The sequence below is a fragment of the Drosophila ananassae genome, chromosome XL, assembly GCF_017639315.1.
Source record: "Drosophila ananassae strain 14024-0371.13 chromosome XL, ASM1763931v2, whole genome shotgun sequence".
Taxonomy (NCBI): domain Eukaryota; kingdom Metazoa; phylum Arthropoda; class Insecta; order Diptera; family Drosophilidae; genus Drosophila; species Drosophila ananassae.
In genome coordinates, this window is record NC_057931.1 from 12,294,077 (window position 1) to 12,321,820 (window position 27,744).

Here is a 27,744-nt window from a genome sequence, read left to right on the forward strand (position 1 = left end):
CATGCAAAAATAAACAAAACGTAAAAAATAAAAAAGAAAAACAAGGAAAATCAAAGTAAACAAAATGGAAAATCTTATCTATGGCTGGGGCGGAAGGGGGTGTGGTTTTTCTTCTTCACTTAAAAATTTGTACAAACAAACTTTAATTTTTTTATATTTTTTTTTGTGGACACTTCAAAGGTTCTCGGTAAACACACACACACCTTGTAAACCTCACTTTTCTAGGGTTTTTAGTCGTTTTTTTTCCATCCATTTTTTATGATCGGAACCCAAAACGTGTTGACTTTGGACCTCACAACCTCACGGGGCTCTAACGGTCTTTGACCCCATATCTGAGAGCCCCAGCCCCGATTTCTAATAGAGTATATAGGGAATCTTAGGGGTATGATGGGGAGATAGGTTATATTTTCCAAAATATCTAAAATTAATTCTAAATTATAGATCTTTTCTTTCTTAAACTTTTTCAAATAAAAATCTATTTACAATTTTATCCATAGACCTTTGAAGAATACTACTATATAGAAACTATATTATTTTTATAGTAAACCCTAAATATTATTATGAATCATGATCTCCAGACCAACAATCAACAGCTGAGGTAACTTATACGATACAAGTAGTGCCTCCTTTCCGGATCTAGTTTCCGCTCGTGCCAAAGTATCGCTCTGACAAATAATAGACTTTTCTGTTACAATATCCAAGCCATAAGAATAAACAAATATTAATAATTTAAACGACCTCACGTAGTGACCATTATGGGGTTCTATTAAATGATTCGACGTACTACCTGGGAAATGAGTCGTTTTTAAAAAAATAGCCCTACTTCGATCGTTTTTCGTCATTTTTTTGTTGATAAACTATACGATTTCAATGACTCGATTATTACGTGATTTTTTGTTGCTATTTTTCCAGTTTTATATTAATTTATTATCACTGAGAATGATTAGTTTACCCTAAAGTAGGTGAAGGATTTAAGAAAACCTTCTCAAGTTAAGAATCTCTACCATTAGTTGCTTTGGAATTTAAGTAATTTTTTATATAAATAAAAGTAGCGGGGTATTTTGCAAAATTTACATGGAAAAGTGTGGCAATATATTTGACATATGATACATGATATAGTATAGAGTGTCCAGGGAAGCCGAGCCAAAGATGTTGAGCAAATTAGCATATCAAATTGAGTTAAACGCTGCAATTGGCCTCAATAAATAAAAATGCTCGTACTCGCACTCGCAGTCGTAATAAATATTACGCCATGGAATACATTCCAAGGAAAGCGAAATGATATCGGAATATGGGAACATAATGCCTATAGACATTTAAATGGATCTGGGGTCGAGGAACTCAAAAAAAAACACTTGACACAAATGTCAAAGTTCTTTATAAGAAAAGATATTGTGGGCTTTTATACAAAAAAACATGGGGAGAAAGGGCAGTTTTTGAGTTTTTAAAAAAGGGCTTTTGAAATTCAAAATATTGAAATATATCAAAGCTTCAAAATATATAGGTTTCCACATTTTTTTTGTATTATATTTAAAGATATTTATATAAATATATCGATTTTTAGTAAACTTTTAGATCAAAACTTTGGACTCTAAAGTTTTTAAATCAAAAACAGTTTAAGAAATTATTGAAATATTTAAAAAACATAGAAGTTTGAGAGTATGTATTTACATTTTTTGACTAAGTATTGAATATATTTTAATAACAAAATTTATCTAAAAATAAAAAATCTTTCTTAACACCTTTCTAAAGATTTTAAAATCCAAAACCCCTCTTAATAAATCCCCCAAAAAATCATATTATAAAGCTCCTAAACAAATCTCAATTTTTCCATTCAGGAAATATGATATACCCCCTCGAAAAAAAAAAAAAAATAGTTAACCCAAACAGACTGTCAAGCAGAACTTCCTGGGGAAATCTCGGCTTGGATAGCCACCTTCCTGGATCTAGTTTCATTTCCCGAACTGGGGGATGGGCATCTGGCTGGGTGGATGGATGGATGGATGTCATACCCATCCCAGCCCACCCACCTATCCACTCACACCCTTTCCAAGCGACCTTGCACTTGGGGACTGTCGAGCAATTTTCAAATTAATTTTCCGCAATTCGCACAAAAGAATTGCAACATCAGGCATCGGGCCTCAGGTCCACACCGATCTATTTCATTTAGAGGGACTAGTGGCGGCCCCTGGCGGCGAATGTTTACGTAACGCCCGAACACCTAAATTTCATTTTAAAAGCAATTTATTTATTTAAAAAAATAACAGTGTTTATTGTTTTATATTTTTTTTTTCTTTCTTCTGTCTGTTTTTGTTTCTGTTTTTTTTTTTTGTTGAAAGATTTATTGTTATGGCGGCTAGCTTTCTTGTTTATTTATTTTTATTTTTTGAAGCGTTTTTTGTGACAATTGTTTCTGGTTTTCTGGTTTTTTATTTATTAATTCCTGTTTTTTTTCACCCGATTCAGTAAATTAAGTTTTTTGTTTTAAAAGAATCCAGTTTCTTGTGTTTTAAGCTTTATATTAATTTTTTTTGGATCTTAAATTTAGTGTTTTAAGTTTTTAAATTAAAATAAAATCCAACCTGTATCTGGGTTTCAGTTTTATATTTTTTTTAAAACCTAAAATTTACTATTTTAACTTTTAAACAAAAATAAAATCCAACCGTTATCTGGGCTTCTGTTTTACATATTTTTTTTAATGTCAAATTTACAATTTTAACTTTTGAAACAAAAATTAAATCCAACCTTTATCTGGGCTTCTGTTTAATATTTTTATTCCAATTATTTTCCCTTTTTTTAGGTATATCTTACTGATAATTTATCAAACGACCTCTAACCTCTTATAAATCGATTAATTAAAAACAATTTGTGACACTCGCTAATTAGCCGGCGCTCGAACTATATCTATGTATGTATCTATGTATCTGATAGATACCCGTGCAAATACCATTCTATATCTGTTTAAAACTCTTGCATTAGCATATCAAAATATTTATCGTACTAGCCACTAAACAAAAAAAAAGGGGGAAAAAATAAAAACAAATACAAATGATTTTTAGTGGGAATGCGTAAGCAATTTATTTTATTTATTTTTTTTTTTTTTATGCTGGCCTTAATTTATATTTTGTTTATCGCGAATTGGGAACTTTGTATGCAAATCCCTTCCAGGACAGAGGGGTCCGTCGATTCGTGTCTGGGCTTTTGTTTTTTTGTTTATGCAATTAAAGGCGAGAGATGACTAATGACACAGTCTGATGAGAGATGGTGGGGTCCAGGTCCACTATATACATATATCCATACATCCATATATCCGTATATCCGTATATATGTTCCATAAACACACTTTTTCCACCGTTTAGGGGGAGAATTTCGATGGCAAAGTTTGTGTTTAAGTTTAAATTCCAGTTTCAGTTTCAATTTTTAACTTTACTCTTACTCTTCTGGGTTTGAACAACTATTTTTTTATAGTTTCATAAAGACTTTTTTGTTGGTTTTCTGTTTTCTTGGAATTCCCAAGAGCGGAAGTTTCAATCGTTTTTAATGAGTCTCTTAGAAGTCTATTTAGCATACCCTGGGAACTTTTTTCTATAATGGGCATAGGTCTAAAAACAAACTTAAATATATTATTTATATAAAATATTCAAGTTTAAGAATGAGTTTTTTAAAAGTAATAAAAATTAGACCTTATTGGGTCTCTGACTAAAATATTCTTTATTTTAAATCCTCTGTTCTTGAATAAATACCATAATTTCTAAGGAGCTTTAAAAGAAAAAGGTACAGTTTTAAAAGATTTTAGAGTTTAAAGATGTCATAAAATTTTTAAAAATTAAAATTGCTTAGAAAATCCAACAAGTTTTGATTTAAATTTGTGATAATTTTTTTTTTATTATTTTGTTCAAATAGAATATTTTGCTGTATCCTCTAAAAAATTTCTCAAATGTTGGAGTTTATTGATTGTTTTGATTATTTAGGTATAATTTATGTTTAATAATGGATTATATATGGTAAGCTTGTATATAAATTGTAAATATGGTAAAATACCTATAACTTAAAAAAAAGGATAAAATATAAGATATTAATCATTTTAAAGCTTTTTAAAATAAAATATATTACTATATCGCCCGAAAAAAGTATAGTTGAAATTTCTTTCCTTATTTTCAAAACTATTAAGGCTTTTTTTATATTTATATATTTTTTATAAATTACCAATCATAAATTATATTTTAAATATATTTAAAAATATTTATATAAATTGAAAAAAGCTCATAATATAAGAATAGTTTTTAAATTCTTTTAAGTTTATCCATTCTGTGTGGTTTAAGGAGCCTAAGATTTTTAAAATAAAACATTAAACTTGAAGTTTAAATGTGTAATATTTTTTATACTTTCAGAAACTTGTAAGTTATTTTTATTTGGTAGAAATATGAATCAACAAATTTATGTTTTTGTGGCAACCATAGCCCTTAGGTAACCCCATTTTTAGACACTTCCCTACGTATATGATAACCTATATCCATTTTTCCAAACCCTACCCATAAATACCCCCAAAGTTTTTTTAAATTTTTTGTTTTTTTCTAGAGGCAGCGAGACAATCAGCATTTGTAATTAGCTGGCCAGACGGCAGTCGAATAATGTTTATTGGACATTGCATGGGAGGGAGTGTCCGGAGTCCGGACGGACAGGAGGGGATAGTAGTAGTGCTCTGGTTTATGGTTTTGAAATCATGTGGGACGATCCAATTGACGCGACCGGCATATAACACCTTTCGCAAAGTTGGGCAAACAACAATCAGAAAGCAAACAAACAAAGCACAAGGCACAATTCAAGCAAACAAAGCTAACAACATGAGTTCAAACATTTGTTTAGTGCATTGACGACAAGTTGCATAAATTATTATCGAACAGCAAAGGCAATTGCACGACTTGCAGTATATTTTTTATGATTTTTTTTTTTGATTTTTTTTTAGAAGTTGGAGAAGCAACCTTGTTGCCGCTAATGACAAATTCATGTTTCTAGTTGCTTGTCTTTCACTTGAATTTGTCTTTTTTTTTCTCTATTTTTTTAGGCCAAAAGGCTCCATTAGCTTCAATGTGACAGAGATTTTTGTATAAAGTCAGAGACAGAGATTTTTGTATAAAGTAGAGGGGTAATATATTATTTTAAAAGTCAAGAGACTTAACTACATGATTTTTATTAAATTTATACATTTTAATAAATATTTTTAAAAGGCATGGAATTTCAAGAGCCTAGAACCTTTATTCATCTCATATATATTCAAGTATTCAACTATGAAAATATTAAATTTTTGGAATAATTATTTTTAGAAAACTTTAAGCGCTATAAGAGTATTAAAAAATCAATTTTAAAACCAATTCCCAACCTTTTTTAACTTTTAAAATATTTAAGTAGATCAAATGCAAGCAAAGCACCATTTGCATTCATTTTAAATCACTTAGCAAGACGTTAATAGTTAAAGTTAAATGGAAAATCGGAAAAAATTACAAAACCAGAGCACGAAAATGCACTGAACAAATAATTATCAAGAAAAATATGTACTTTTAGGGGAATTATATGTGATTTCCAGGTATTCACCAAGTTCATTAAAAAATCAGTCTTAAATTCCACAAATTAGTTAATAAAGTGAAAAAATTTTAATTAAAATTAACATTTATGGCATTGGAATGTTGATACATTTTTTAAGATACCCTTTTTTTAAGGGTTTGATGATTTTTTAGGAGCTTAAATTGTTTTTTTTTTAACAAAAGCTTTTTTTTTAAGATTAATGTTAGTAAATTTAGGTTGTAATTTTATAAAAAAGTTTAAGTTTCAAATTTAGAGGATATAGGCTTTTTCGAACCTTTTCTTTTCTAGAGAACTTGAATTCTAGTTTTTAATTGTTCTCCCTAGGGCTCTGAAAAATGCAAATGAGATGGAAAGCATTTACAATTGAAGCATATGAAATGTGCTATCAATTACCAGAGTTAAATGCCAAGGGGTTCTCATAATTATACTTAAAAAAATCTATATTTTAAGCTAAAAAAAATATATAAAATTAATATTTACAAAAATGAAATAAAAAATCAGAAAACATGGTTAAAAAGATATAAAGACTAAAGAATAAACATTTTTAAAATTTTTTTAAAATTGTTACTAATTTTAAAACCAATTTTTTACAAGTGTAAAGTCTATAGGGTCAAAGGAAGCAAAGGGCGAAGCAAGAGGAGGGGAAGCCCTAGGAGGGCAGAACGAAAGACTTAGGCAACAAACTGGCGGCTGCAACACATTTTTAGTCGCCCGCTGCTAATGAGCGTCTAAAAACCGCCTCTTGGCCAGTTCAGTTTTTTTTTTTTTGGGGCATGCCACCATGCTGTGTGGCGAATTGTTAAGACCTGCCCACCCCGCCCACTCCCCTGGCACTGGGCGAGTGTTTCCCACGCTTGAAAAATGATTTTTCGCTCACTCGTCGATGAGTTATTTTTCTTTTTCATTTTTTTTTCGATACGATTCGAATCGGATTGAATTGGTTTGGTATGGTATGGGTTATTGGTGGAGTTGAGGACTCCGGATTGGGGCATGGCTTGGTGCTGGAGCCTGATCTGGCGACGTGTGTGTATAACATGTCTAGCCATGGTCGTTTTTTGGTGGCGCTTGTTGCTACCGTTGCACGCCGCACCCAGAAGCCTAGAAGACTTGTGCTGCAGCGGGGGTTACCAGGGGGAGGTTAAGTGAAGGGGCACCAAGAGACAAACCGGTCTCTCGGCCACAGACACAAAAATGCAGCAAAAGCTGTATTTGTGCCGATAACAAGCCAGAGGGGTGAAGAATAATAGATACAGTAGAGACTCTTATGCTTAAAAAATATATAAAAAATATTATTATATACTTTCCTCTTTAATTTTTTATTTTTTTTTAGGCTTTAAACTCTATAGATTTATTGTGTTTAGTTTATAGTATTATCCCCTTTATCGAATCTCCTCTGGAACGTACATAAAGACATGTATACATACGATTCGTATGCTAAATGCGTTGGCCTGCAAAATCAAGTTTTTGCATTTTCATTTAAATTTATTGGTTACTTTGGCTGGCCGGGTTGGCTGGATGGCTGTTGCCAGGCAGAGTCATCGAAGGCAAAGTCATGGCACGCCGCCACTCGAATACTTGCAACTTCATTCCCCATCGATTCTCGCCTCGAAGACCATAAAATATGGCGACGTTGGCCCAAGACCCACAACTCTAGAAACCACAATTGGAGTTTAACTTTTATGGATAGATAGATACAGAGATGCTTGAGATAGGGGCGGTTAGGGATAGGCTATAGGATGACACATAACAATGGAATATGTATATATATATTTATGTATACTTAAAAGTAAGCTCTTAATTAAAGCTGGAATCGGAACGTAGTGGCAGGTCCCTACATTCGCACCTGAAACTTGCCCGCCTTGGTCAGGTATTTGACGCCTTTGAATGGCTTGTACTTCTCCCCGTACATGTCCAGGCGATTTACTTTTAATCCGGACACCGCAAGCTGAGATATTTGGAACTGTACGTTCACGGACGGATTGGCATCGATGTTCGTCGTTCCGGGCGTAATGGAAACCTGAAAATTTAATAAAAATCACTTAGTTTAATATTTGAAACATAAAATATGATGAGGAAAGCTTACCGATCCTCTAATATTTGGCAACTTGGAAACATCTATGCGGCCCACATCCCAGGACAGCGTTTTGGTCACCGAATCAAAGGTGTACTTGCCCTGATTCGGGGTCAGCAGGCAATTGAGAACACACCGCGGCATGGTCAGCTCCAGCTTCACTTTATCCACAGACCGTCCGAGGGTGTTACGCGGCCCAATGGTCAGATCCAATCGGCCCTGTTCCCCCGTTTTAATCGAAAAATTGTGCCTAATGTAGATGGGAATGGCCACCACGGACTGGGAGCTGATGTGATAGGACATGAGCCGGAAGTTTCCGTCGGGCGGTATGAAGGAGAGCAGGCGCTCCGCTTCCCAGCGCTTGAAACGCACGCAGGGATGGAAGGAGACGTCGTCAAAGAGACGAGGATTCATGAAGGAAAGTGTGAGGTCCGGCATGCCCGACAGCTTGATGCAGCAATCGATCTGAAAAGGAAGGAAGGATTGTACCAATTTCTATGTATATCTTTTTTTTTTACTTACATGTCCTTGTATCTCAGCAAACACCGTGGAGCCCGACTTATCTATGATGGCGTCCACCTCCTCGATGACATCAAAGTACGCCTCATTATTGGTGTACCTTACACCGCTCCTGCGCCAAGGAATCGCCGACAACTGACCCGAAGGAAGTATGGTGCTGACACTGAAAGAAAAAGCAGAAATCAAACAAAAGAAAGACAAACCAAAGGGGACACAACGCACTTGCTCTTGCCGGTCACTGTGTTGGCAATGGTACGTAGGATATTGGGCGGCTTGATCAGTTCCTTGAGGATGTTGCTCTCGGTGGCCAGCGGGAAGCCATTGTCCAGCATCTCGTCGAGCAGTTCATAGACCACGACATAGTTATCCTTGATCACGGTCTCCGAGCAGTCGCCGAAATAGTCCTGGAAAGTGTCCACAACCCGGTGGAGAAATTCGATGACAAAGAGCGGTGGAACCTCCTGTTTGCAGGCCGCCACCAGGGAGACAGCATCCCGCTGGACTGTGATGAGATAGTAATGGGGTGTGGCTATCACCGGGGGCACATCCTAGACGATAAGAGTTGTTTAAAATCAGCACAATACGTGGCATATTGTAACTTACATATGGTGCGGCCCGCTGGGCGTCCAGAAAATATTCGCAAACGGAACGAGAGACCACCGAACGCCAGTGCTTCTCCAGGAACACCTCGCTGGTGTGGGATGGCAGATGTGGGTTAAAAGTGCTAAGTTTTTCTCTGGTAATATCCACTTACCCACTGTTGTTGACTATAAACAGGCTGTGTATCATATTTCGGCCTAAAAAAAAATTGTTTACTATTTTTCCAAATTCTTCTTCAGGCAAAAAAAATTATGTCTGGCAACGCTATCCAATAGGTCTGGGAGCACCACTCTAATCAGCTGTTCGCTGCGGAACAAACTGGAATCGGAACACTGAGGCAGGTTTCAAGTAGCCTCTTTATATTTTTTGAATTTTTAAATGAAATAAATACTAAACTACATGAATTTTAGGTAAATCGTTGAGAATATTAAAGGACACATGTGACAGCAACAACGGTTAGAGGGAACACCTGCACATTTCGCCTGGAAGGAGGCCGAAAGACACGCACAATTATATAATACCGGAAAACACATGAGTCCGTACAGCGGCTCCGTCCGTCGTCTCCTGGACAGTTGGCCCGGAAAGAAGCGCTTTGGTGTCTACCGCTTCCTGCCGCTCTTCTTTTTATTGGGAGCCGGCCTCGAATTCTCCATGATCAACTGGACGGTGGGAGAGACTAACTTCTGTGGGTGTCCTCTTTGTTTTTCTTTCAATTCTTTGCTAACAAGGACTTTATCCTTTTTAGATCGCACCTTTAAGCGCCGTCAGGCCAAGAACTACGTTGAAGAGCAGCAGCACTTGCACGAAAGACAGGACCAGAGCTCGAAGTAGAGAGAAATTAGCAATCATGCCCGCCGGAGTCTCGTGGGGTCAGTACATGAAGTTTCTCGGCAGCGCCATGCTGGCCATGATGGCCGGCTCCCAGGCAGTGCATCTATACTACCGACCGCTTGAGGATCTGCCCGTCTATATAGAGCGGGAGCGGCAGAGCCACGACCCTCATCCAGATCCCAAGCCACCAGAATCAACATAAAACTTTGTAATTCTTTTAACTAAAGTTAGTTAAGTTAATTCTTGTTGCGAGTTTAAAATTCAACTTATGGACTACTTTTCATGGACTTTGCGATGGTTCTTGAGGCACGTCTGCTGCCGGAAGGCCTGGCCGCAGGTGTCGCACACATACGGCTTCTCCCCCGTGTGGATGTACTCGTGATGGCGCAGGGTTTTCCGCGAGGCGAAGCTCTCGGGGCAGTGGCGGCAGGTGAAGGGCTTGAGCTTTAGGTGAACCGCCCGCACATGGGCCTCCAGCTCGAATCGGCGAGCGAACTGCCGGCCACAGTGCTCGCAGGGCAGCTTCTCGCTGGAGTGCATCAGCATGTGCTGCAGCAGCATGAACTTCTTGGCCATCCGGCGGCCACAGACCTGGCATTCATGTGGCAGAATCGCCTCCTGTCCCGCGTCTCCGGCGGAGTGCTGTTGCAGGGTGTGATACTTCAGTGTGTACCTCGAATGGAACTCTTTCTGGCAGGGCTCACAGAAGTAACGCTCCCCGCTGCCGCCCTCCTTGGCGGCCACCTCGTCCTCCGTGGGGTGTTTGGTGCGTCGATGGTACTTGAGATTGGCGGATTGGTTGAAGCTGGCACCGCACTGTTCGCAGATGAATTTCCGCGCCAGATCCCGGGCTCTGCAAAGGATGGGATAAAGATTACTTCAACTATTGAATCAAAACTACAATATCCTCACCTGGGATTGTGCTTGAGGCGCTTGTGCTTCTGCATGGCCACCCGGCTGGTGTAGACCCGCTCGCAGCCAGGCTGGTCGCAGGGATGCCGACGCTCCAGCGGAGCATGCACCTCCCGGATGTGCGTGTACAGGCCGCCCATGAAACTGTAGGCCTTCTCGCATTTGTCGCACTGGAACGGTCGCTTGCTGCCCTCATGCACCTTTCGGACGTGCGCCGAGAGGGTGAGCTGATTGGCGAAGCTGTGCCGGCACAGTGAGCACTTCAGGCTGTTTCTCGTTCTCCTGCTCGGGGATTTCTCCTCCTTTTTGGCAATGGGATCCGGTTTGGGGTCGGGATCGGGTGGTTCTGGCGGCTCAGAGCTTTGCAACGAGTCCTGCTCGTTGTGGGGATTCGTCTCCAGGTGGTCGTAGACCACCTCGAAGTTGGGCTCCTGATCTGGGGTATCTTCCTCTGGCCCACTCGCCTCGTCTTCCGGTTCACTCTCCTCCTTCAGCAACTCCAGCAGCTGCTGCCTGGAGTCCTCTGCTTTCCTGCGAAACTTTTCAAAGCTCTGGACAGTATCCTGGCACTGGGCGCACAATGTCCTTGGCCACCAGTGCTCCTCCTGCAGCTTATCTGGCGTTTTATCCATGCAATTATCAATGTTAAGTAGCTTTTCCAGCTCCTGGCTAATTGGAATCTCCATTAAGTCCTGTTCCTTTAGCTCACTTTTGTCCAGTTTGACCAGACAAGTGCGACAGTGCTTGGGCGCCGTTTTGCGGCTAAGATTCCCCAGCATTTTGGCCTGCAGGCCGAGATAAACAAAAAATTAACAACAAAATCAGCCGGACAATAACAAACTTCGAGCAGTGTTGCATAACGGAAGCGCCAATGTCCAATTGGAGCGCACAGTGTTGAGCAACAAGCTTTTGATCCGATTGGACTTTTACTTATTTGAAACTAGTTTTTGAATTTATTTCTATAATATAATTTGTCACAGCTACATTTTTTGCCTACTAACTCAACAGGATTCATTTTTTGACTAAAAATGTTACAAATAAATATAATATCAATTTCTAAATATTAGATATTTAAAAAAGTAATTATTTATTTTTAATTTGTTTTGGTTAGTCTCTCGCCCAAGTTCATTCCTTTTATAAGAGTGTACAGGGAGAAGGAGAATTTTGCTATCTGCAAAGAGAAATGCAATATAAAATTAATTTTTTTTTGTAATATAATTTAAATAAAAGAAGATAGACACACAAAGTCCTTAATATTAGTTAACCTTTATTTTATAATTTAATTATTAAAAACTATTCTTATAAGCGCCAAACACTGTTAACTGTTACCCAATACTAGCATTGGAAGGCCCGGAAGTAGCTCCATTCCAGTGGATCCTTGGCCCCACACTTTTCATCTACATCGACGCGATCGGATTCGTTCCTTTGCTTTTTGATTGTTATTATTTATATTTATATATTTTAAGTCAATAAAAACAAGTAATTGCATTTCTCTTGTTACTGTTAGTTTTTGGAGCCAGGAAAACACTTTCTTGTGTTTTAAATCCTATTTTTCGCTAAAATGAAAAAATAAATGTTTAATTGCATAAAAAGTATAGTTTTCAAATCATTTCTTATTCTACTTCTATGTTTGAGTACGGTGTTAGGGTTTAAATCGTATATTTAAGGGAAATTCGTATATTAATTCAAATGTTCGTTCCAAGCCTGAAGTACCGTTAGATGTATAGTTCCAGACTGGAAGTTCCACCGAAATTAAATTATGTGAGTCTTATTCTTCTATTTTTTTTTATAAAAATGATAGTTTACTAAGATTTTTAATAGAGATTAGTAATAGAGAATAAAATAATCAATTAATTAAGACATTCCTCTCAAGAATCGGATGAGTAATGGCCAAGATATGGCTATAGTTTGAAGCCATTTTAAGAGAATCCTTGTGTTCTCCAAGGATCTCAAGGATGGAATGAAACGACTATATTTTCGTATACTCACACTGAAGTAGGTGGCCAGGTTGATGGGAAAGAGCTTCATGGCCGTGAGCGTGATGGGCTGCTGGGCGTGGTGGAGGTAGAAGAGGAGCATCTTCCGGAAGCGGGCGCTCTGGCCAAGCCAACGGCTCTGGCAGATGGCCAGGGCCAGGTGCTCGTTGTCCAGCATCAGGGAGGTGGCCTGATAGCAGCAGGGAGCCGTCTGGAGGGTGACGGCCATCAGATATATGATCGATGAGATTTTGGTGTTGGTGTTGGCGAAGATGAAGATGTTTATCATGGTGGTGCCCATGATGGCGGCGGTGATCAGGAACTGGACGAAGATGGTCCTCGAGATGACCGGAGAGATACAGCCGAGTAGCTTCAGCACCGTCTGATGGTCCACAATGCACTTCTGCAGCTCCTGGCAGTGCTCCTCCTGCCGCTGTTCATCCGGATAGCTGTCCGGGGGATCCCCACTTCCCATCTGTCGAACTCTCCTGGCCAGGAGTTTGACTTGAACCCGCACCACGTACAGGTAGATGACGGCGTAGACATCGTCGCTGGCTTGGTGGAGGCACGTCCAGTTCATGATGAGCAACTCGAGCCAGGCCTGGATGTTGAACTGCAGCTTGGAGCGGCTCCAGTCGAGGCCCGGCAGGTACAGGGCATACGGCGGCTGACCGAGCAGGAAGGAGCACAGGAACGTCGATGTGGAGTAGATGGCATAGCAGATCTGGTAGAACCAGACCAGCCGGTTGCAGAACCTTCCCGCCTCGTCGATCACATGGAACTCCTCGTCATCCCTGCACCGGCCATCCAACTGGGCCAGGTAGTACTCCGCCTTCCGCAGCAGCGACAGATTCCACGCCAGAGCCACAATCTTGGCGGGCAGGATCACGGCATCGAAAGCCACCTGAATGGAGGTCAGGATCTGGGTCATCTCCATGCCCTCGATGTATCTATAGCTGATGACGAAGAAAGTGGGCACCAGGATCAGCTGCCACACGTACATCACGGCCGAGAAGCATCTGTAGACGCGTCTCCAGGTGCTGCTCCTGGTGGGGAGACTGCCATCCGGAGCCTGCATCCCCAGGGCGTAGAAACAGTTGAAAAGATTTCGAAAACATTCCTTGGATTCGGGTAATGGAGGAGGTCCATCCGTTTCCGTTTCCGGTTCCTGGTCGGTTCCTGGTTGTGTTTTCCAACCAACTGCCTTCATGGCTGCTCTACTTTTGAGGTCCTGACAGAGCACACTAGTCCTTTTATCCTAGAAACCTGGTCCCCCCCTTTTAAGGTCAAGTTCATAATTTTGCTTAAAAAATATTTGTTTGTTTTTGCATTTCTAGTTCACTAAATGATTTAAAAGTAATTCTAATTCTTAATTGCTAATTTAATTGCCAAACAAACTTTCTAATTGTCCTGTGGCCTGTGGCCTGTGTCCTGTGTCCTGTTGGGAAGAGATATGAGTTCCCCCCCTAATTAATAAATAATTAATAAGAAAAGGTAAACATGGGAACTATTGAATGGTTTTCCGGGGTTTCAGAGCTAAAAAAAAATTTAATTAGTATGAGAAGGGGGAAAAAAAAATTAAATAAAGTAAAGAATGAAAACCACCCTTTTTTTTGGTCATTGAACTTACCTTTATTTTTTACCTTAAAGATATAGTCTTTAAGCCTTTAAATACCCTCCCCCAATTAAAAATCAATTATCATATTTTTTTTCTATAAAAAATAGTTTTTTTTTTCATTTCGCATTTTGGTCTCTGAATGTTTTTTTTTTTAAATGAATCCTCAATTTTTAATTTTTTTTATTGCTAATTTGTACATAACATAAGTCACAAGCAGCATTTTGTTATTGCATATTTGTGTGTCTGTCGATTATTTATTTATTCGTCCTTGAAAAAATCCCCCCCCCTTGCCACCCCAAATAAAAAAAAAATAATAATAATAAAAAATAAATAAAATATATATGATTAGAATTAGAATTAATAAATAATGCAAGCAAATGCAATTAAGCTAAAAAGGTAAAAAGGTCAACTGTTTTGGTTATATTGCTTGGTATTTCTGGTATTTTTTTTCTTTATCTAACTTGGTATTTCAGTATATTCTTTTGTGCACGAACATGTCCGGGCATGTTATACAGTTTCTTCTTCTCGTCTAACGGGATATATTCAAAAGCTTTCGAGTGGAAAGCTTGGGAAAAAGTCGAAAGCTCTTTATTCGAAAACGTCTCTTTAAAAATATTTTTGTTTTTTAAATTTTTTTAAATTTTAAATATAATATCTCTTAAGTTTCTGAATATATCCCGAATATATATAATTTTTTACATAATAAGCATTTAAGTAGCAGTATTTTCATGTATATGGGTTATATGCTTGTGATTTTTAAGGTAATAGTTGAAATTCTTTTTGCTTTTTTTTTTTTTTTTTTTTGGAAAAAACATTAGCAATATGCTTCGATATATGCGTTATATAATATCCATTATAAGTATTTGTAAATCGATCATTAAGTTATACCGTTATTTCAATTCAGAGCTAGTATCTTGGGGGTTATATAACTTATAACGCTTCCTCTATCGCTTCTATATCTAAGTTTCTATAAATATATAGATATACTATATACTATATATATATACTATATATATATGTATGAATATATAAACATTTTTTTTGTTCAGACTTAAAAATGGAGCTTACAACTGACTTATTATTTTTTCTCATTTTTTTTTTGGGATGATTGGATGTTTTTGGAATTACTAAGTATTATTAATAATTATTGTTTGTTCTTGTTGTTGTTGCTGTTTCTGTTGTTTTTTTAATGGCTTGCTAGCTGGCTGTTAAATATTTTACATTATACATAGGATCGAAGATATATATCTTTTGTTAGTTGTGTTGGGCTATCAGGCAAAACTAGTGAAGTCTTCACTCTACATTTTTAAGGCAAATCGCACAAGTCGGGGTTAGCAAATATATAATATATATACTATATATAATAATGCTATAATGGGGCTGTTTCTGGATCATGATATTTTCAATTATTTCAAAAACTCTCTTTCCAAAAACAGCCGCTCTTGCTTGGTTTTCTGGTCTATTCGTTGGCTACTTATTAACATTGAATTTTATTTTATTTTTTATATATTTTTTATATATTATTTTTTTTTCTTTTTTTTTGACTAATTTTATTTACATTTTTTTACGTCTGCTTTGATTTGGATTTCTGTCAGTTTTTTACTTTTTTTTCTATTTTTTTCTTCTATAATTATTTCTGGAATTCCTTGGGCTCACTTTTTTGGTTGCTTTCTATTTTCCTTCTTCCTTTTTACTTTTTACTTTGATATTTGTCTTTGTTTTTAGTTTCTTTTCCTTTTTGTTTCTGGTTTAGTCCTTTTCCCTTTTTGATCCTTTTTGATTTTTCTAGCTCTGTCCTGTCATTGCTTTCTTTCTGATTTCTTTTCTTTCTTTTTTTTTAAATATTATTCATTTTTGAATTTTTTTTAAAGAGTTTTTATATTTTATTTTAGATTTTAACTATCCTGTGAGTTTCTTCCTTTTTCTTTCTTTTTTTAAATCCTATTTTTTAACTATTTTTTTATTTTTAGCTTCCTGGAGTGTTTAAGGATCACATGAAAGGTTATTTTTGCTTTTTTCTGTTAATGCTTTTGCATTTTTTAGGTTTTTTAATTTTAGTTTCTTAAATTTTTGTTAATTTCCGGGCTCTTAAATTTTTATATTTTTTACTTCTAAAAGAAAACCTCCTAAAGATGTCCTTTTTCTACAGGATCTCTTATTTTTTCCCCCGAAAGCTCTTCTCATAACTCTCCTATTGCCATCTCTTTTCTTTTGGTCGGCTTCCCTCTCTTTCACTCACAGGCGGTACTCGTAATGCGCCGACCGTGACCGGCGAGCTCCGGAATACCAGCGATACGGAACCCGCTGCTGATGAAGTGCCAGTCCTGATCCTGTTCCAGCTCCTGATGCAGCTGCTCCTCCTCCTCCTGCTGATCCCAAGGCCACTAGGCCACTGATGTCCGCTCCCGGACTCCGCGCCAACTGAAGCGTCAGCGCCAGACGCGCCTGCTAGGAGGACGAGGCGGACGGGGAGGGCGTGCTGCCGCTGGAAACCTGACGCTGGCGGCGCTGATGCTGATGCTGTTGCTGCTGCTGGGATTGGTGGACCGCCGGAGCCGTCATCCGGCGGGAGAGCGAGGGCAGGGGATTGGCGTCCAGATACGCCTCCGGGCTGAAGCGCACCCGACTGTGCTGGGAGCCGATGGAGCCCTCTTTGGCACTCAGATAGGAGCTGTCGTCGCTCGTCAGGGAGTCGGGGGGCGTGGGATTGGTGGGCGTGCCCTGCTGCGAGGAGACGGAACCATTACCGCCTCCTCCACCTCCCCCGCCGCCATTGTACTTCTTGAGGGAGCTGCGTAGCTTGGCGGCCGCCGAGGCGTTCACGGAGGCGGATGTGGTCGCCAGTGGCGGGGCCAGGGCCGGCTGATTCGTCTGGTATCCTATGGGCAGGACATGCTGCTCGAAGGGCAGACTGGCCGGCCGGGTGACTGCGTACTTGCTCTTGGTCATCGGCAGAGGACTGTGGATCAGGCGATTCAATAGCTTCGGGGATCCGGCGTAGAGCTCCTGCTTGGTGGGCGGAGCCACTGCTTCCCTCTCCCTCTCCCGTTCCCGCTCCCTGTCCCTCTCGTAGTCCGTGTTGAGATTGAGGTTGTTGTAGTCGTAGCAGAGGAGCTCCTCGTGCTCCAGCAGGACATTGGAGTTGTTGGAAACCGTGGAGGGTGTGCGTCGATGGCCGGCCGCACTGACGCCCATTTGAGGGACTCGGGGTGGCGGTGTCCGGGTCTGGGATACCACTGGAACAGGTACTGCAACCGGCACCGGCACGGGCACCTGCACCATCGGCGCCTCGTACTGGTAGTCGTAGTAGTCCGGCAGTCGGTGATTATAGTCGTAGGAGTAGTCCGGATACGACTTGCAGTCCCTCTCGTAGCTGTAATTCAACTCCGGCCGATACGGGAAGTAGTTGGAGCCTGCAAGGATATGTGATTAGATTTCTGGAGAGGATTAGAGGCCAAATTCCCTTACCAAAATATCCGTTCCTGTAATTTCCGCCATCGTTGGAGTAACTGGGCCCGTTCCGGAGATAGTCCGCCGGGGCATATAGTGGCGGAGGACCAATGCCGCCGCCCACCCGAAACTCCTCAAAGACATCCGCCTGGGGATTGGGATTCGCTGTTGTGCTTGGAGTGGGATTTGGATTCCCAAAGGAGCTGTTGCTTAGCTTCCGGCGTGGCGATGGTGTTGGCGGATTCGTGCCACCGTACAGGTTCACCAATCCGGCTGGATTCTGGGCCACAGCTGGCGTGGATTGGGCCGGTGGCTGGTGGTGGAGTGGGAGCTGCTGTTGCTGCTGCTTCTGATGGTGGTGCAACTGGTGCTGGGGAGTCCTCTGAACGGGCGTGTAGTACGGCTGACTGCCGCCGATGCGTCGGGCCAGGGACGTGGGCTGTGACTTGCTGACCGTGGTCTCCATTCCCGGGAATCTGTGGGTTGGGATGGAGGAGGATTAGTCTTTGAAATGAAAGGATTGTCCAACTCTTACCTGTTCTGGGGAACCACCTTTCGGGGAGTGCTGTCCCGCTGGTCCTTTTGCTCATCCTCCAGTCGCTGCCGCTGTTCTAGTGTCTCCAGTGACTGCTCCTGATCCCTGAGCTGCTGCTGGGGTTGCTCCACTATCGCTGCCTCCTCCTCCTTCAGTTCCACCAGCTTGGTGGCCTTGGGCGCCGCCTTCAGGGCCGGCACTTCGCTCAGCAACGTGGGATGCACTGGCGAGACATTGGACATCCGGACATCGTAGCCAGCCGCCACCCCAGCCAGCAGGGAGGCCATGTTGTAGAGGAGCAGCTCGATCACGGAGAGCTTCGGCTTCCGGGCCGAGTCTCCGGCGTACAGGGTCGGCAGGGGCACGTTGCTGGTGAAGCGGCTGAGGAGGTAGGGCGACGGTGACATGATGGGCATGTTGCTGGCTCCCGGACGCCAGTCCTCCATCTTCCCGCTGCCCTGGTAGCCTGATGATCGGAGCAGCATTCCAATGGAGACATTTTTTAGTTACTTGAGAGGATTCTAAAGGGGGTAGGTCCATTGGGGGGGGGAGGAGTTCTTGGGGGGATCACTAGTAACCGCAGGCAACACCTCACCACACACCATCCCGGAACCAGGATCAGGACCTAGACTTCTTAACTTTTTCTAACTTTCACTTTTTAGGTTAGGTTTTAATGCACTGACAGAAATACTTGAAAGAAACCAAATTTAAAAACTAAAAACTTTTTCTTAAAAACTAAAAAATAATTATTAAAAACCGTTCTGATTTGTCTTTATTTTTTTTTTGTTTTTATTGTCGAATTTTCGTTTCTAGATTTAATTTCTTAAAAAAAAAATAATAAAAAAATTAATATACAAAGTACATTATTGAAATGAAATCGAAAAATTAAACGTAAAAAGAACAGAATCGTAAACTGAATATATTATAATTTATAAATATACATTTTTTAAGAATTTTCCATAAAAATAATACAAAAATTTATCCATTTTTTTTTTTAGTTTTCATTGTTTTTTTTGATCACAGGTTTTTTTTTTGCGTTTTTCTCGTCAAAGAAATCATAAATAAATTAAAAAGGGGTAACCCAATTGCATAATATTGTAAAAAAATATTATTTAAAATAAAACTGTGTTCAAAATACCAAAATGGAGTGCAATTACAAGAAATTAAAAATTATTCAAAAAAATTTTGAAAAAATTAAGAGTCAGAAACAAAAAAAATTGCAGGCTTTTCTTTAAAAATAATAATAAATCAGTTGCCTAAAAAACTAAAAACTTAGTTCAACTAAGATGTATTGTAATTGTTGTTGTGTAACTTTTTAAATATTATTTATATTTTATATATTATATATTATATTTTATATTTTATATTAATGTATGGAGCAGCATCCCATAAACATTATAATCTTAAAGAAAATGGGTTTATTTTTCAACTATTTCATATTTTTCTATATGGTTTAGTTGAATATTTTTGTTTTTTATTTTTAACTTAGCCATTGGCTCCTCATGCACACTTTTTGGGTGAAAAGTTGTTAGTTTATCCCCGACTTGAATATATATTCGTATATATCTTGTTTCAGGACCAAATCACTGGACTAATTAGGCAATTATCGAGTAAATTATTGCATTCGTTAGGAACAATTCGGTTAAATTTTAAATTGTAGTTTTTTTGTTAGACTGGGGGCGGCCCCCGATGGGAGGTCCTTGTAGTGTCCTTGGCTGCTGTCTGTCACTCAGCTTAGTCTAGGGTTTTAATATAAAACAATGGGCCAACTCCAACAGCAGCTAAGCAGGATCTAACACGATTTATCATGATTTTAGCATGATTGAACATGAATAAACAAGGTTGAACATAATTTAACATGATTTTACATGATTGAATAAGATTGAACATGATTCAAACATGAATAAACATGATCAGATTTGCCTCAACATAATCAAATATGTTCAGACATGCTCAAACATGCTTTAATATGATCAAATATGATGCTCAAACAGCATTAAACATGATAAAACATACTCAAATATGATTAAACATGTTCAGACACCTTCAAACATGATCGAAACATTTTCAAACATGTTCACAGATGCTGAATGATCAATCATGCTAAAACATGTTCTAATATGCTCAAACATGTTCAAAACCTAGTCAAACATGTCAAACTATGATCAAACATGTTCCAACACGTTCTAACACCTCTCCAATTGCTCGCAGGACTGTGTCTGCTTCTTCTTGCTCTTCCGCTTTAAAGAACGACTCCCATGATCCGTCTGGTAGGGATCTATGGCTCCGAACTCCGAACCGGCCACGCCCATGCCCGCCATATTGTGCTCCGCCAGCTTGCTGTAGTTCTTCTTCTTGTGGGAGCGCGTAAAGAGATTTAGGAGCGACTGGATCTTGCTGGTGGACCGATGATGATGCGGATGATGATGATGGTGGTGGTAGTGATGGTGCGAATGGTTCGGATCATTGGGCGTCTCCACCGACTTGGACTTGGTGATCTGTTTGGGGCGTTGCTTCTTTTGGTTCTTGCTGTACTGGCGCTGCTCCTCGGCCAGCAGGGTCTCCTTCATCCTGATGACATCCGGGTGCGGCTGGACGTCCAGCATCCGACGGTTGGCCAGGATCGAGTTCTCCTGGATGTGATAGCCGCCGTTGAGGACATCGCCACCGCCGCCGACGCCACCGGGTCCCGAGGAGGCGGACGTCGAGGCCGAGTGCGAGGAGGAGGACAGAGACGGGGATGTGGAGCGGTAGGTGGCGAAGCTAATGGAGGTGTTGGGCTCCTCGAAGCTAACACTCTGAAAGGTCACTGAGCTCTTTCGGGATGTGGTGGAGTTCTGGCGCACTTGCTGCGGCTCCTTGGTAGAGGCTGCGTCCTCATCCTCCTCCTCCTCTTCGTCGTCGTCCAGATCCTGGCCCACATCCAAGGGCTCACCCTCCTGCCGCGTAAAGAAACAGTGTCGCGGAAACTGGGAGCCCGAGGCATTCCTCTGGAAGCGTCCACCGCCCTCGAAGGCCTCCTCCGCATCCTCATAGTCCCGCGCCATCGTCAGCCGTGTGCTGGAACTGTACATGGTGAGGTCACCGCTCGACTTGGAGTTGACCCTCTTCCCGCTGGCATCGATCTTCTTCACCACGTCCCGGTAGAAGGCATGATCGTACGTATTGTTGTCCTCCGAGGAGCGCAGGGGCAGCTGATAGGCGGGTGGCATTGCCAGACTGATCGAGGGCGGTGGATACAGTAGATGCTGCTGGCCACCGACGCCTCCTCCGTTGCCTCCTCCTCCTCCAGGATTCCCGCCAACCACATTGCTCTGGCTGCTGTCCAGGGAGTGTTTCTTGCGTCCCACGGCCGGACTATTCCCCAGACTGCCTCCAAATCCCGCCGATCCGGACGACGAATGATTCCCGCTTGGCTTGAGGAAGGGAAAGCAACCGATGGGCCCAGTGACCGTGTCCGTTTCCGAGCTATCGTCGGAGATCGTTAACGTGGGATGATGATGATCCAGGCCGTACTCCTGGCTCCTTGCCCGATGGTAGAGCCTGTTCTGGCTGCTGTTGGAGTTCTTTCGTCCATTGGCTAGTGATGCGTTCGAGTTAGTGTGGCTGAGGTTGTTATTGTTACTATTATTATGGCTATTACTTTGATTACTATTATTAATATTTATATTATTATTATTATTATTATTATTTTGATTATTGTTATTATTATTATTATTATTTTGTTGATTGTTGTTGGCGGAGTGACTTGAATTGTTGTGGTTGTTGTTGTTGGAGGAGGAGAAGGAGGAGCAGGTTGTGGCTGTGGTGGTGTTGTTGTTGTTGTTGTTGTTGGTTGTAGTGGTGGTGGTGGTGGTAGTCATGTGGTGGATGGGTGGCGGGCGCGTTAAAAAATATGGTATACCTGTACCGGCTCCACCAACCACAGCTGCAACGACACCACCACATAATGCCCCCAAATTAGCTGGTGGCGTTAATTGTTGTTGTTGTTGTTGCATTTGTTGTTGTTGTTGCAATTGTTGTTGCTTCTTGTCAAGATTTGGAGCACTCTTACTAAAGCTGGAGTGGGTGGAAGTCTGGGCTGGCCATTCGGGCAATTGGCTGCCGCCCAGCTGGTTGGGAAGCAGGGATCTCTCCCGCTGGTGCATCGTGGAGGGGCCCCAGGTCTTGCCCTTGAGGCCATCGGTTACTAATTATTTATTTTTATTTTTTTGGCATTTTTTAAACCATTTTTTAAATTATTTTATCAAGAAATAAAAGAAGAAAAAAAACAAACAAAAGAAAAGAATAAAAATAAATCAATAAAATGTCTTAAAAAATTAAATAAATCAACGCCAAAAAAAGCCATTAAAAAACAACTTAATAATTAACTAAAATACAAAAATAATCTAACACTCTAGCACATTCCTAAGCCATGACCAGGATCACCTATTTCTGGTAACTCGGATGGCCTCATTTCGCTTTCTAATCTTATCTCCGTCTAATTAAATCCCCAAGAGTGCACTTCCAGATGATTAATTGAAAGTAAAGTGCGTTTCATGAGTGTAGTTTAGCCTGTAGAGGCCAAAAAATATCTGCTATTTGACTTTAAAGCCCAAAAGGTGTTAATTGGCAAAGTTACAAATTAAATTGTGAGCTATTTTCAAATAATAAGATGACTTTCTACAAAAAAGGTGCTAATTATTGTAGCTTTTGGACAAGCAAGGCCACACTAGTCACGGGTTAGAGAAACGGTCTCATAAAAAATGCATCAAACATGAAATTATGGGCTTCAGAGGGCTTGGGTATAGTTATATACAATGTAATACGAAAATTAAAAGATTTTTTCAAAGAAAATGAGTTTCCTACAAAAATGTGCTAATTATTGTAGTTTTCAGGCAAGCAAGGTCTTACTGGTTAAAATTTGAAGAAAAAGTTTTGCAGAGAATGTACCAAACAGGAGATTAAGGGTTAAAGGTCTTGGAAATAGTTTTATACAAAGTTATAAAGAATTCTAAGCATTTTTTTAAAGTAATAACCTAATTTCCTTTAAAATGGTGCTAATTATTGTAGCTTTTGGCCAAACAAGGTCATACTGCTAATAGTTTTAAGCAACGGTCCTATAGAAGCTGCATCAAACAGTAGATTAAGGGGTTCACAGGTCTTAAAGCTTACATCTTCATAGCTAATAGTTTAAAACAAAGTAGGAAATAATTACGTTCTAAATAAGAATCATCTTAGAGATAATCTTAAACTAATGACTGCACTTGCACCCTGGCCAGTGACTCATCGAGGCATTACTGAATTTCTTACTAATCTGCAAACTAATCTCATGATCTCGGGATAATCCCAGGCCAGGGAGATAATGAACTTAAGCCCCTCAAGGCTACACCAGCCCCCGAATGGAGGCGCTACTCACGTGCCACAATGCGCAGTCCAGAGAAGGAGGGCGATCCGGGCTGCTCGGCCTTGTCGCGTACGGCCGTAATGGTGTGCCGGAAGCCCGTCGGCAGGGATATTTGTAAAGGAGGTTTATGCTGGAAGAAGTAACTAAAATTAGTACAAAGTTTAAGAGAGATTATCCCCCAAAATAGGCTCACCTTTTTGCCCTTTTTGGGTTTACGCTTCGAGGGAACCGGCTGCATCATAACGAGTTCCCTTTCGATCAGTTCCATTTCGCGTTCCCGGAGATTCTGCTCCTGGATCTTCAAGAGAGTCGCCTTCTCCCGCTGTTCGTTCTGCACCCGCAGCAGTTGCTCCTCCTTGTTGCGCAATTCCTGCAGATAAGCGAAGAGGATTAAGGATCAGTTTCGAAGAAGGAGATGAGAGAACTAGGAACCAGGAACTCTATTAACTAGAAACCATGCAGCAGCTTGAGGTGGGAGCTATGTGTGTGTGTGTTTGGGCGGAGGGCAGTAGTTCATCCAATCACAAAAGTATAAACAAACGGGCGGGGGAGGGAAGAACTCAATAGCAAGAAAGGATAACGCAACGAAAAAAAACGGAACTCAAGGAACTCAAGGAAATCGAGGAGACCTGTTGGACGCGCTTACCTCTTCGATGGTTTGGAAACGCTTTTCAGTTTTTTTGGTTTTTGGTTTTTGATTTTTGGTTTTTAGGAGAGAAAGTATAAACCAAATTATTAGAATTTTATATCAACGACCGAGAGAGAGAGAGAGTAGAGATACCAGAGTAGAAGGATCAAGGAGAAGGATGAAATGGAATGGAAATGGTATTCTTTTCTCAGAAAAGGGCTTAAGGCCAACGATCTATAGATTCTAGAGAAACTCAGAGACTGGAGATCTACTTGGAAGTAGTTTGGCAACCGTGGGATACCTTTTCTTTTTCGCGCAGATCGTGCAGCACCTCGGCGATCTCCTTTTTCCAGCACTCCTGCATGTAGTGGAAGGACTCCTGCGGCGTCAGCGTGAACTTCGAATGGGCGATGCTCTCCAGTTGCTTGAGTATCTCCTTAAATCCAGGTCGCTTATGTGGATCCGTTTGCCAGCAGCCTATCGAGAGACACAATTATTAATATTTTTTGAAGGGAAATCCTTTCAAGAACTCACTCTTCATGAGAGCTCCCCAGGTTTCGGGGCAGGTTTTTGGTATCGGCAGGGTCAGTGTGTTGACAGCCACGCCGTAGGCTACGGACAGGGGATCGAATCCCTTGTAGGGCGTCTCGCCGGTAATCAGTTCCCAGAGCAGCACACCATAGCTCCAAACATCAGAGGATCTGAAACGGGGGGATGGAAAGAAATCATTAGAGTGATTGGAGTAAGGACTTGGGTGGTGGACTCACTTGGAGTACGTGCTGACACTGATCACCTCGGGCGGCATCCAGGCGTACGTGCCCGCCGCACTCATCCGCTGCGTATTGTACATCTCCCGGGCCAGGCCAAAGTCCGTGATCTTCAGCGTCTTCTGCTGCAGATGATTGTCCTCGATGGCCTCGTAGATGAGGACGTTGGAGGACTTGAGGTCGCGGTGTATGATCGACATGGGCGCCTCGTTGTGCAGATAGTTCATGCCGCGCGCTATTTGGATCGCCCAGTTGACAAGGACATCGGGTGGGATCTTTCCGGCCAGTATCCGGTTCAAGCTGCCACCTCGGGCGTACTCCATCACCAGGCAGAGCTTCGTCTTCAGGCAGACACCGCGGAGGGCGGCGATATTCTTGTGTTTCAGGGCCCAGAAGAGTTTCGCCTCCTGGAGGACATTGTCGCGCATCCGCTGCATATCATCCTCGCCCGTCTGGTGCGCTATCTTGATGGCCACCTCCTCGCCGTCGTAGAAGCCGCGATGCACCTTACAGAAGCCACCGGAGCCGATCACCTCCTTGATGTCCAGCTCCTCGTACTCGATCTCGTGCGGCTGGATGTCTCCGATGGCGGATGGTACGTTCAGCTGGAGGGGATCCTGGTCGGTGACAAAGTCCTTGGGAAAGACACCCACCTGGCAAGCAGAAGAAATATGAGAGAGAGGTTCCCCATTGACTCACTAACTGGAAATCTGAGCTCAGGTGTTTTGATTGCCATTTGATGAATTAATCATTGAGGCGGATGCGTAGTGGATATATAGTTACCTTGTCGCCGATCTTGCCCGTCCACCAGCCAACGTCGCCGGACACCTCGCTGTCCGTGGACAGGACGATGACTATCTGGCCGCGTCGCAGGGTGAGCTCATCCTCGCCCTGGGCCTCGTAGTCGTAGAGGGCCGTCCAGAGGCTGCCATTGCCCACATCGGTGTCGTCCAGGCCGTTGGTCGGCTCCTGGAGCTCCTGCTGGTGCTGGAGCTGGTGTTGGTCCAACTTTTGGCCCTGCTCCTCGCTAATGGGGAGCATGGCTGTGGCTGCTCCGGCTCCTTATCCTTTTCGTGTGATATCCTGTTCGGGGCAAGCGGTGGTAGGTGGTGGCAGGCGGCATCAAAGGTTCAAATGCGGTGACATCGATGGCGAAAAGGCGCCTCTCCCCCTCCCCTGTCCACAGATCCAGATTCAGATTCAGATCCAGCTCCAAATCCCAAACGTCTTTGTTATTCTACTGCGATGATGATCCACTCTTGTTGTTGGTTTTCTTTTCTGATAAAAAAAAAAAAAAAAAAAAAAAAACAAGAAAGAAGAGCTGCAAGGAGAAATGGGACGGAAGAAGGGTGGCGGGGCGGGTTCAGTTTCCAGATACAAGATCAGGGGTAGAGGCGGGGGTGGGATGGGCTAGGAGGGGCGGTTCAGTACTCACGGATTGTGCAAGACGGTGGTGTGGCGGTGTTTACGGCCGATGAGGACGCCGTTTAATGACCAACGCAAATGAAATCCAAATCCGTCCGAGAAATCAGACAACACGATACAAAACACACACACACACTGACACCGAACACACCATTGTGGCTGCTCCGTTGCTTCTGCTTCTTCTGCTATTGCTGTTGCCTCTGCCACTAGTCCCAGTTGCTGTTGTTGTCGACTGCGCTATATCCGTATCCGTATCCTGATATCCCTACCGATCGGTTCGTACTGCTCCTCGCTGGCCGTGTATTGATTTTCGTTTCCGCATATGTTTTTAAAACATAGCCCAATAAAAAAAACTAGAGTTGTTCAAAAGCGGAACCAGTTCGCACTGGAACTGGTCTTTGGACCGAGCAGCGCAACTAGTTCCGCACCGGAACATCATTCGATAGTTCACAGTGGCCCTGGTATTAAAAATAATTTAATTAGAGTGGGGGGATTAACTATTCCTTAAAATATTAATTAACTTTATATTTAAATTTATTTTACATGTTTTTAGTTAGTAAAAGGGAATCTTAAGCTGTGAGCTATGAAGTTATTGCCTTGAATTTACTTGAAAATCTTTGAATAGTGTTGGGTAATATTTAATTTTCGTTTGCTTGTGGTATTTATCGCTTGTGGACTTATCAATTTATCGATTACATAGAATTGGCGCGGGTTTTTAAAAAGGAATGAAATAATAAAGGTAAAATGTGAATCAGATTGTTATAAATAAATGGTTTATGTTGTTTTTAATCATATTTGTAATAGTTTTAAGTTTATGAAAGTATTTAAATAGAAACTTGTTTTTAGGAAAGCAATTTTTGTTTAATTCGAAAAATTTTAATAGATTTTTATGTTTTGGAAATTGAAATAAAAATATATATCTTAAAAAAATAATGAAGTATTGTCTTAAAAAAAGGATCTAAAGCATGGTTTTTAACTAAGATCTACCTCGGAATCTAAGTCCTGCAAGTAGAGTCCTTCAGACTTTTTCTAAAGAAACCCCCCTTTTTCTGTGTAATTTATTTTCTTTTCTACTTTTTTTCATAAATTACCTTATGGGAGAATTTTTTTAAAATCACGTTGCAAATGAAATGTCACTGTCATATGTTTTCCGTTGTGACTTTTTAGCGATTTCGTGCTGCGCATGTTTTGTGCAGAAAACTGGTCATGAGGGGGAAGGGGAGTGCCCTGAGGGGGTGGTCCGGAAAGGGGACATAAGGATACCGTTACAGCTGCTGCTCCTGCTGTTGCACCGCCAGCCGTATCCCCTCGTCCGCTGTGTATCCTCGCAGCCCACCCCCGCCCGGCCCGTCCCGGTCCGGTCCGGCCCGGCCTCAGCTCTCTCGCCTCTCCTCTCCAATTGGTGTCCTTCTCTCTACCGCTCCCTGTTCTCTCTCCGGGGCT

General features: G+C 41.4%; 6 protein-coding genes across 10 annotated transcripts; 2 read left to right on the forward strand and 4 right to left on the reverse strand.

The window, feature by feature from the left end:
- Nucleotides 1–7,246: 7,246 nt before the first annotated feature.
- LOC6503038 (AP-3 complex subunit mu-2) lies at nucleotides 7,247–9,059 on the reverse strand. Its single transcript, XM_001963326.4, has 6 exons — nucleotides 8,928–9,059; nucleotides 8,777–8,864; nucleotides 8,396–8,721; nucleotides 8,177–8,336; nucleotides 7,667–8,119; nucleotides 7,247–7,600 (listed from the first exon to the last, which is right to left on the reverse strand). Exons 1-6 carry the CDS (start codon nucleotides 8,960–8,962, stop codon nucleotides 7,415–7,417), a joined length of 1,248 nt encoding a protein of 415 aa, XP_001963362.1. The 5' UTR covers nucleotides 8,963–9,059; the 3' UTR covers nucleotides 7,247–7,414.
- LOC6503066 (small integral membrane protein 4) lies at nucleotides 9,013–9,844 on the forward strand. Of its 2 annotated transcripts, none has more exons than XM_001963327.4 (3): nucleotides 9,013–9,110; nucleotides 9,184–9,458; nucleotides 9,519–9,844. In XM_001963327.4, the coding sequence occupies exons 2-3, from the start codon at nucleotides 9,305–9,307 to the stop codon at nucleotides 9,602–9,604; spliced, it is 240 nt and encodes a 79-aa protein (XP_001963363.1). In that variant the 5' UTR covers nucleotides 9,013–9,110; nucleotides 9,184–9,304; the 3' UTR covers nucleotides 9,605–9,844. The 2 variants fall into 2 exon arrangements, with proteins under 2 accessions (XP_001963363.1, XP_032308938.1); XM_032453047.2 differs by having other exon boundaries at nucleotides 9,107–9,121.
- LOC6503068 (protein BRAWNIN) lies at nucleotides 9,621–9,844 on the forward strand. The gene has a single exon (XM_001963328.4). It carries the CDS (start codon nucleotides 9,621–9,623, stop codon nucleotides 9,804–9,806), a length of 186 nt encoding a protein of 61 aa, XP_001963364.1. The 3' UTR covers nucleotides 9,807–9,844.
- Nucleotides 9,817–11,443, reverse strand: LOC6503037 (gastrula zinc finger protein XlCGF26.1). Its single transcript, XM_001963329.3, has 2 exons — nucleotides 10,517–11,443; nucleotides 9,817–10,457 (listed from the first exon to the last, which is right to left on the reverse strand). Exons 1-2 carry the CDS (start codon nucleotides 11,293–11,295, stop codon nucleotides 9,878–9,880), a joined length of 1,359 nt encoding a protein of 452 aa, XP_001963365.2. The 5' UTR covers nucleotides 11,296–11,443; the 3' UTR covers nucleotides 9,817–9,877.
- A 166-nt stretch (nucleotides 11,444–11,609) lies between these two features.
- LOC6503036 (odorant receptor 7a) lies at nucleotides 11,610–14,265 on the reverse strand. Of its 2 annotated transcripts, none has more exons than XM_001963330.3 (2): nucleotides 12,506–14,265; nucleotides 11,610–11,687 (listed from the first exon to the last, which is right to left on the reverse strand). In XM_001963330.3, the coding sequence occupies exons 1-2, from the start codon at nucleotides 13,700–13,702 to the stop codon at nucleotides 11,610–11,612; spliced, it is 1,275 nt and encodes a 424-aa protein (XP_001963366.1). In that variant the 5' UTR covers nucleotides 13,703–14,265. The 2 variants fall into 2 exon arrangements, with proteins under 2 accessions (XP_001963366.1, XP_044572809.1); XM_044716874.1 differs by lacking the exon at nucleotides 11,610–11,687 and adding an exon at nucleotides 11,828–12,072.
- Nucleotides 14,266–14,862: 597 nt separating this feature from the next.
- LOC6503034 (mitogen-activated protein kinase kinase kinase) lies at nucleotides 14,863–26,716 on the reverse strand. 3 transcript variants are annotated; one of them, XM_032453025.2, is made up of 11 exons: nucleotides 26,312–26,716; nucleotides 25,660–26,154; nucleotides 24,877–25,529; nucleotides 24,644–24,810; nucleotides 24,411–24,586; nucleotides 24,128–24,148; nucleotides 23,675–23,851; nucleotides 23,494–23,611; nucleotides 18,096–18,561; nucleotides 17,579–18,036; nucleotides 14,863–17,523 (listed from the first exon to the last, which is right to left on the reverse strand). In XM_032453025.2, the coding sequence occupies exons 2-11, from the start codon at nucleotides 25,915–25,917 to the stop codon at nucleotides 16,559–16,561; spliced, it is 3,459 nt and encodes a 1,152-aa protein (XP_032308916.1). In that variant the 5' UTR covers nucleotides 25,918–26,154; nucleotides 26,312–26,716; the 3' UTR covers nucleotides 14,863–16,558. The 3 variants fall into 3 exon arrangements, with proteins under 3 accessions (XP_032308916.1, XP_032308914.1, XP_032308915.1); XM_032453023.2 differs by lacking the exons at nucleotides 14,863–17,523; nucleotides 17,579–18,036; nucleotides 18,096–18,561 and adding an exon at nucleotides 18,981–22,284 and having other exon boundaries at nucleotides 26,312–26,715; XM_032453024.2 differs by lacking the exons at nucleotides 14,863–17,523; nucleotides 17,579–18,036; nucleotides 18,096–18,561; nucleotides 24,128–24,148 and adding an exon at nucleotides 18,981–22,284 and having other exon boundaries at nucleotides 26,312–26,714.
- Between the last annotated feature and the right edge of the window lie 1,028 nt (nucleotides 26,717–27,744).

Coding starts and splice junctions, on each gene's coding strand:
- LOC6503038 (XM_001963326.4), bottom strand. CDS start 8,962: ATGATACACAGCCTGTTTATAGTCAACAACAGTGG. Junction 8,865..8,927: donor TTTATAGTCAACAACAGTGG/GTAAGTGGATAT, acceptor ATCCCACACCAG/CGAGGTGTTCCTGGAGAAGC. Junction 8,722..8,776: donor CCCAGCGGGCCGCACCATAT/GTAAGTTACAAT, acceptor CTTATCGTCTAG/GATGTGCCCCCGGTGATAGC.
- LOC6503066 (XM_001963327.4), top strand. CDS start 9,305: ATGAGTCCGTACAGCGGCTCCGTCCGTCGTCTCCTGGACAGTTGGCCC. Junction 9,459..9,518: donor GGTGGGAGAGACTAACTTCT/GTGGGTGTCCTC, acceptor TATCCTTTTTAG/ATCGCACCTTTAAGCGCCGT.
- LOC6503068 (XM_001963328.4), top strand. CDS start 9,621: ATGCCCGCCGGAGTCTCGTGGGGTCAGTACATGAAGTTTCTCGGCAGC.
- LOC6503037 (XM_001963329.3), bottom strand. CDS start 11,295: ATGCTGGGGAATCTTAGCCGCAAAACGGCGCCCAAGCACTGTCGCACT. Junction 10,458..10,516: donor CGCCTCAAGCACAATCCCAG/GTGAGGATATTG, acceptor CATCCTTTGCAG/AGCCCGGGATCTGGCGCGGA.
- LOC6503036 (XM_044716874.1), bottom strand. CDS start 13,702: ATGAAGGCAGTTGGTTGGAAAACACAACCAGGAACCGACCAGGAACCG. Junction 12,073..12,505: donor ACCTGGCCACCTACTTCAGT/GTGAGTATACGA, acceptor TTTTCATTTTAG/CGAAAAATAGGATTTAAAAC.
- LOC6503034 (XM_032453023.2), bottom strand. CDS start 25,917: ATGCTCCCCATTAGCGAGGAGCAGGGCCAAAAGTTGGACCAACACCAG. Junction 24,149..24,410: donor ATCTGCGCGAAAAAGAAAAG/GTATCCCACGGT, acceptor AAAACTGAAAAG/CGTTTCCAAACCATCGAAGA. Junction 22,285..23,493: donor TGGACTGCGCATTGTGGCAC/GTGAGTAGCGCC, acceptor ATAAATAATTAG/TAACCGATGGCCTCAAGGGC.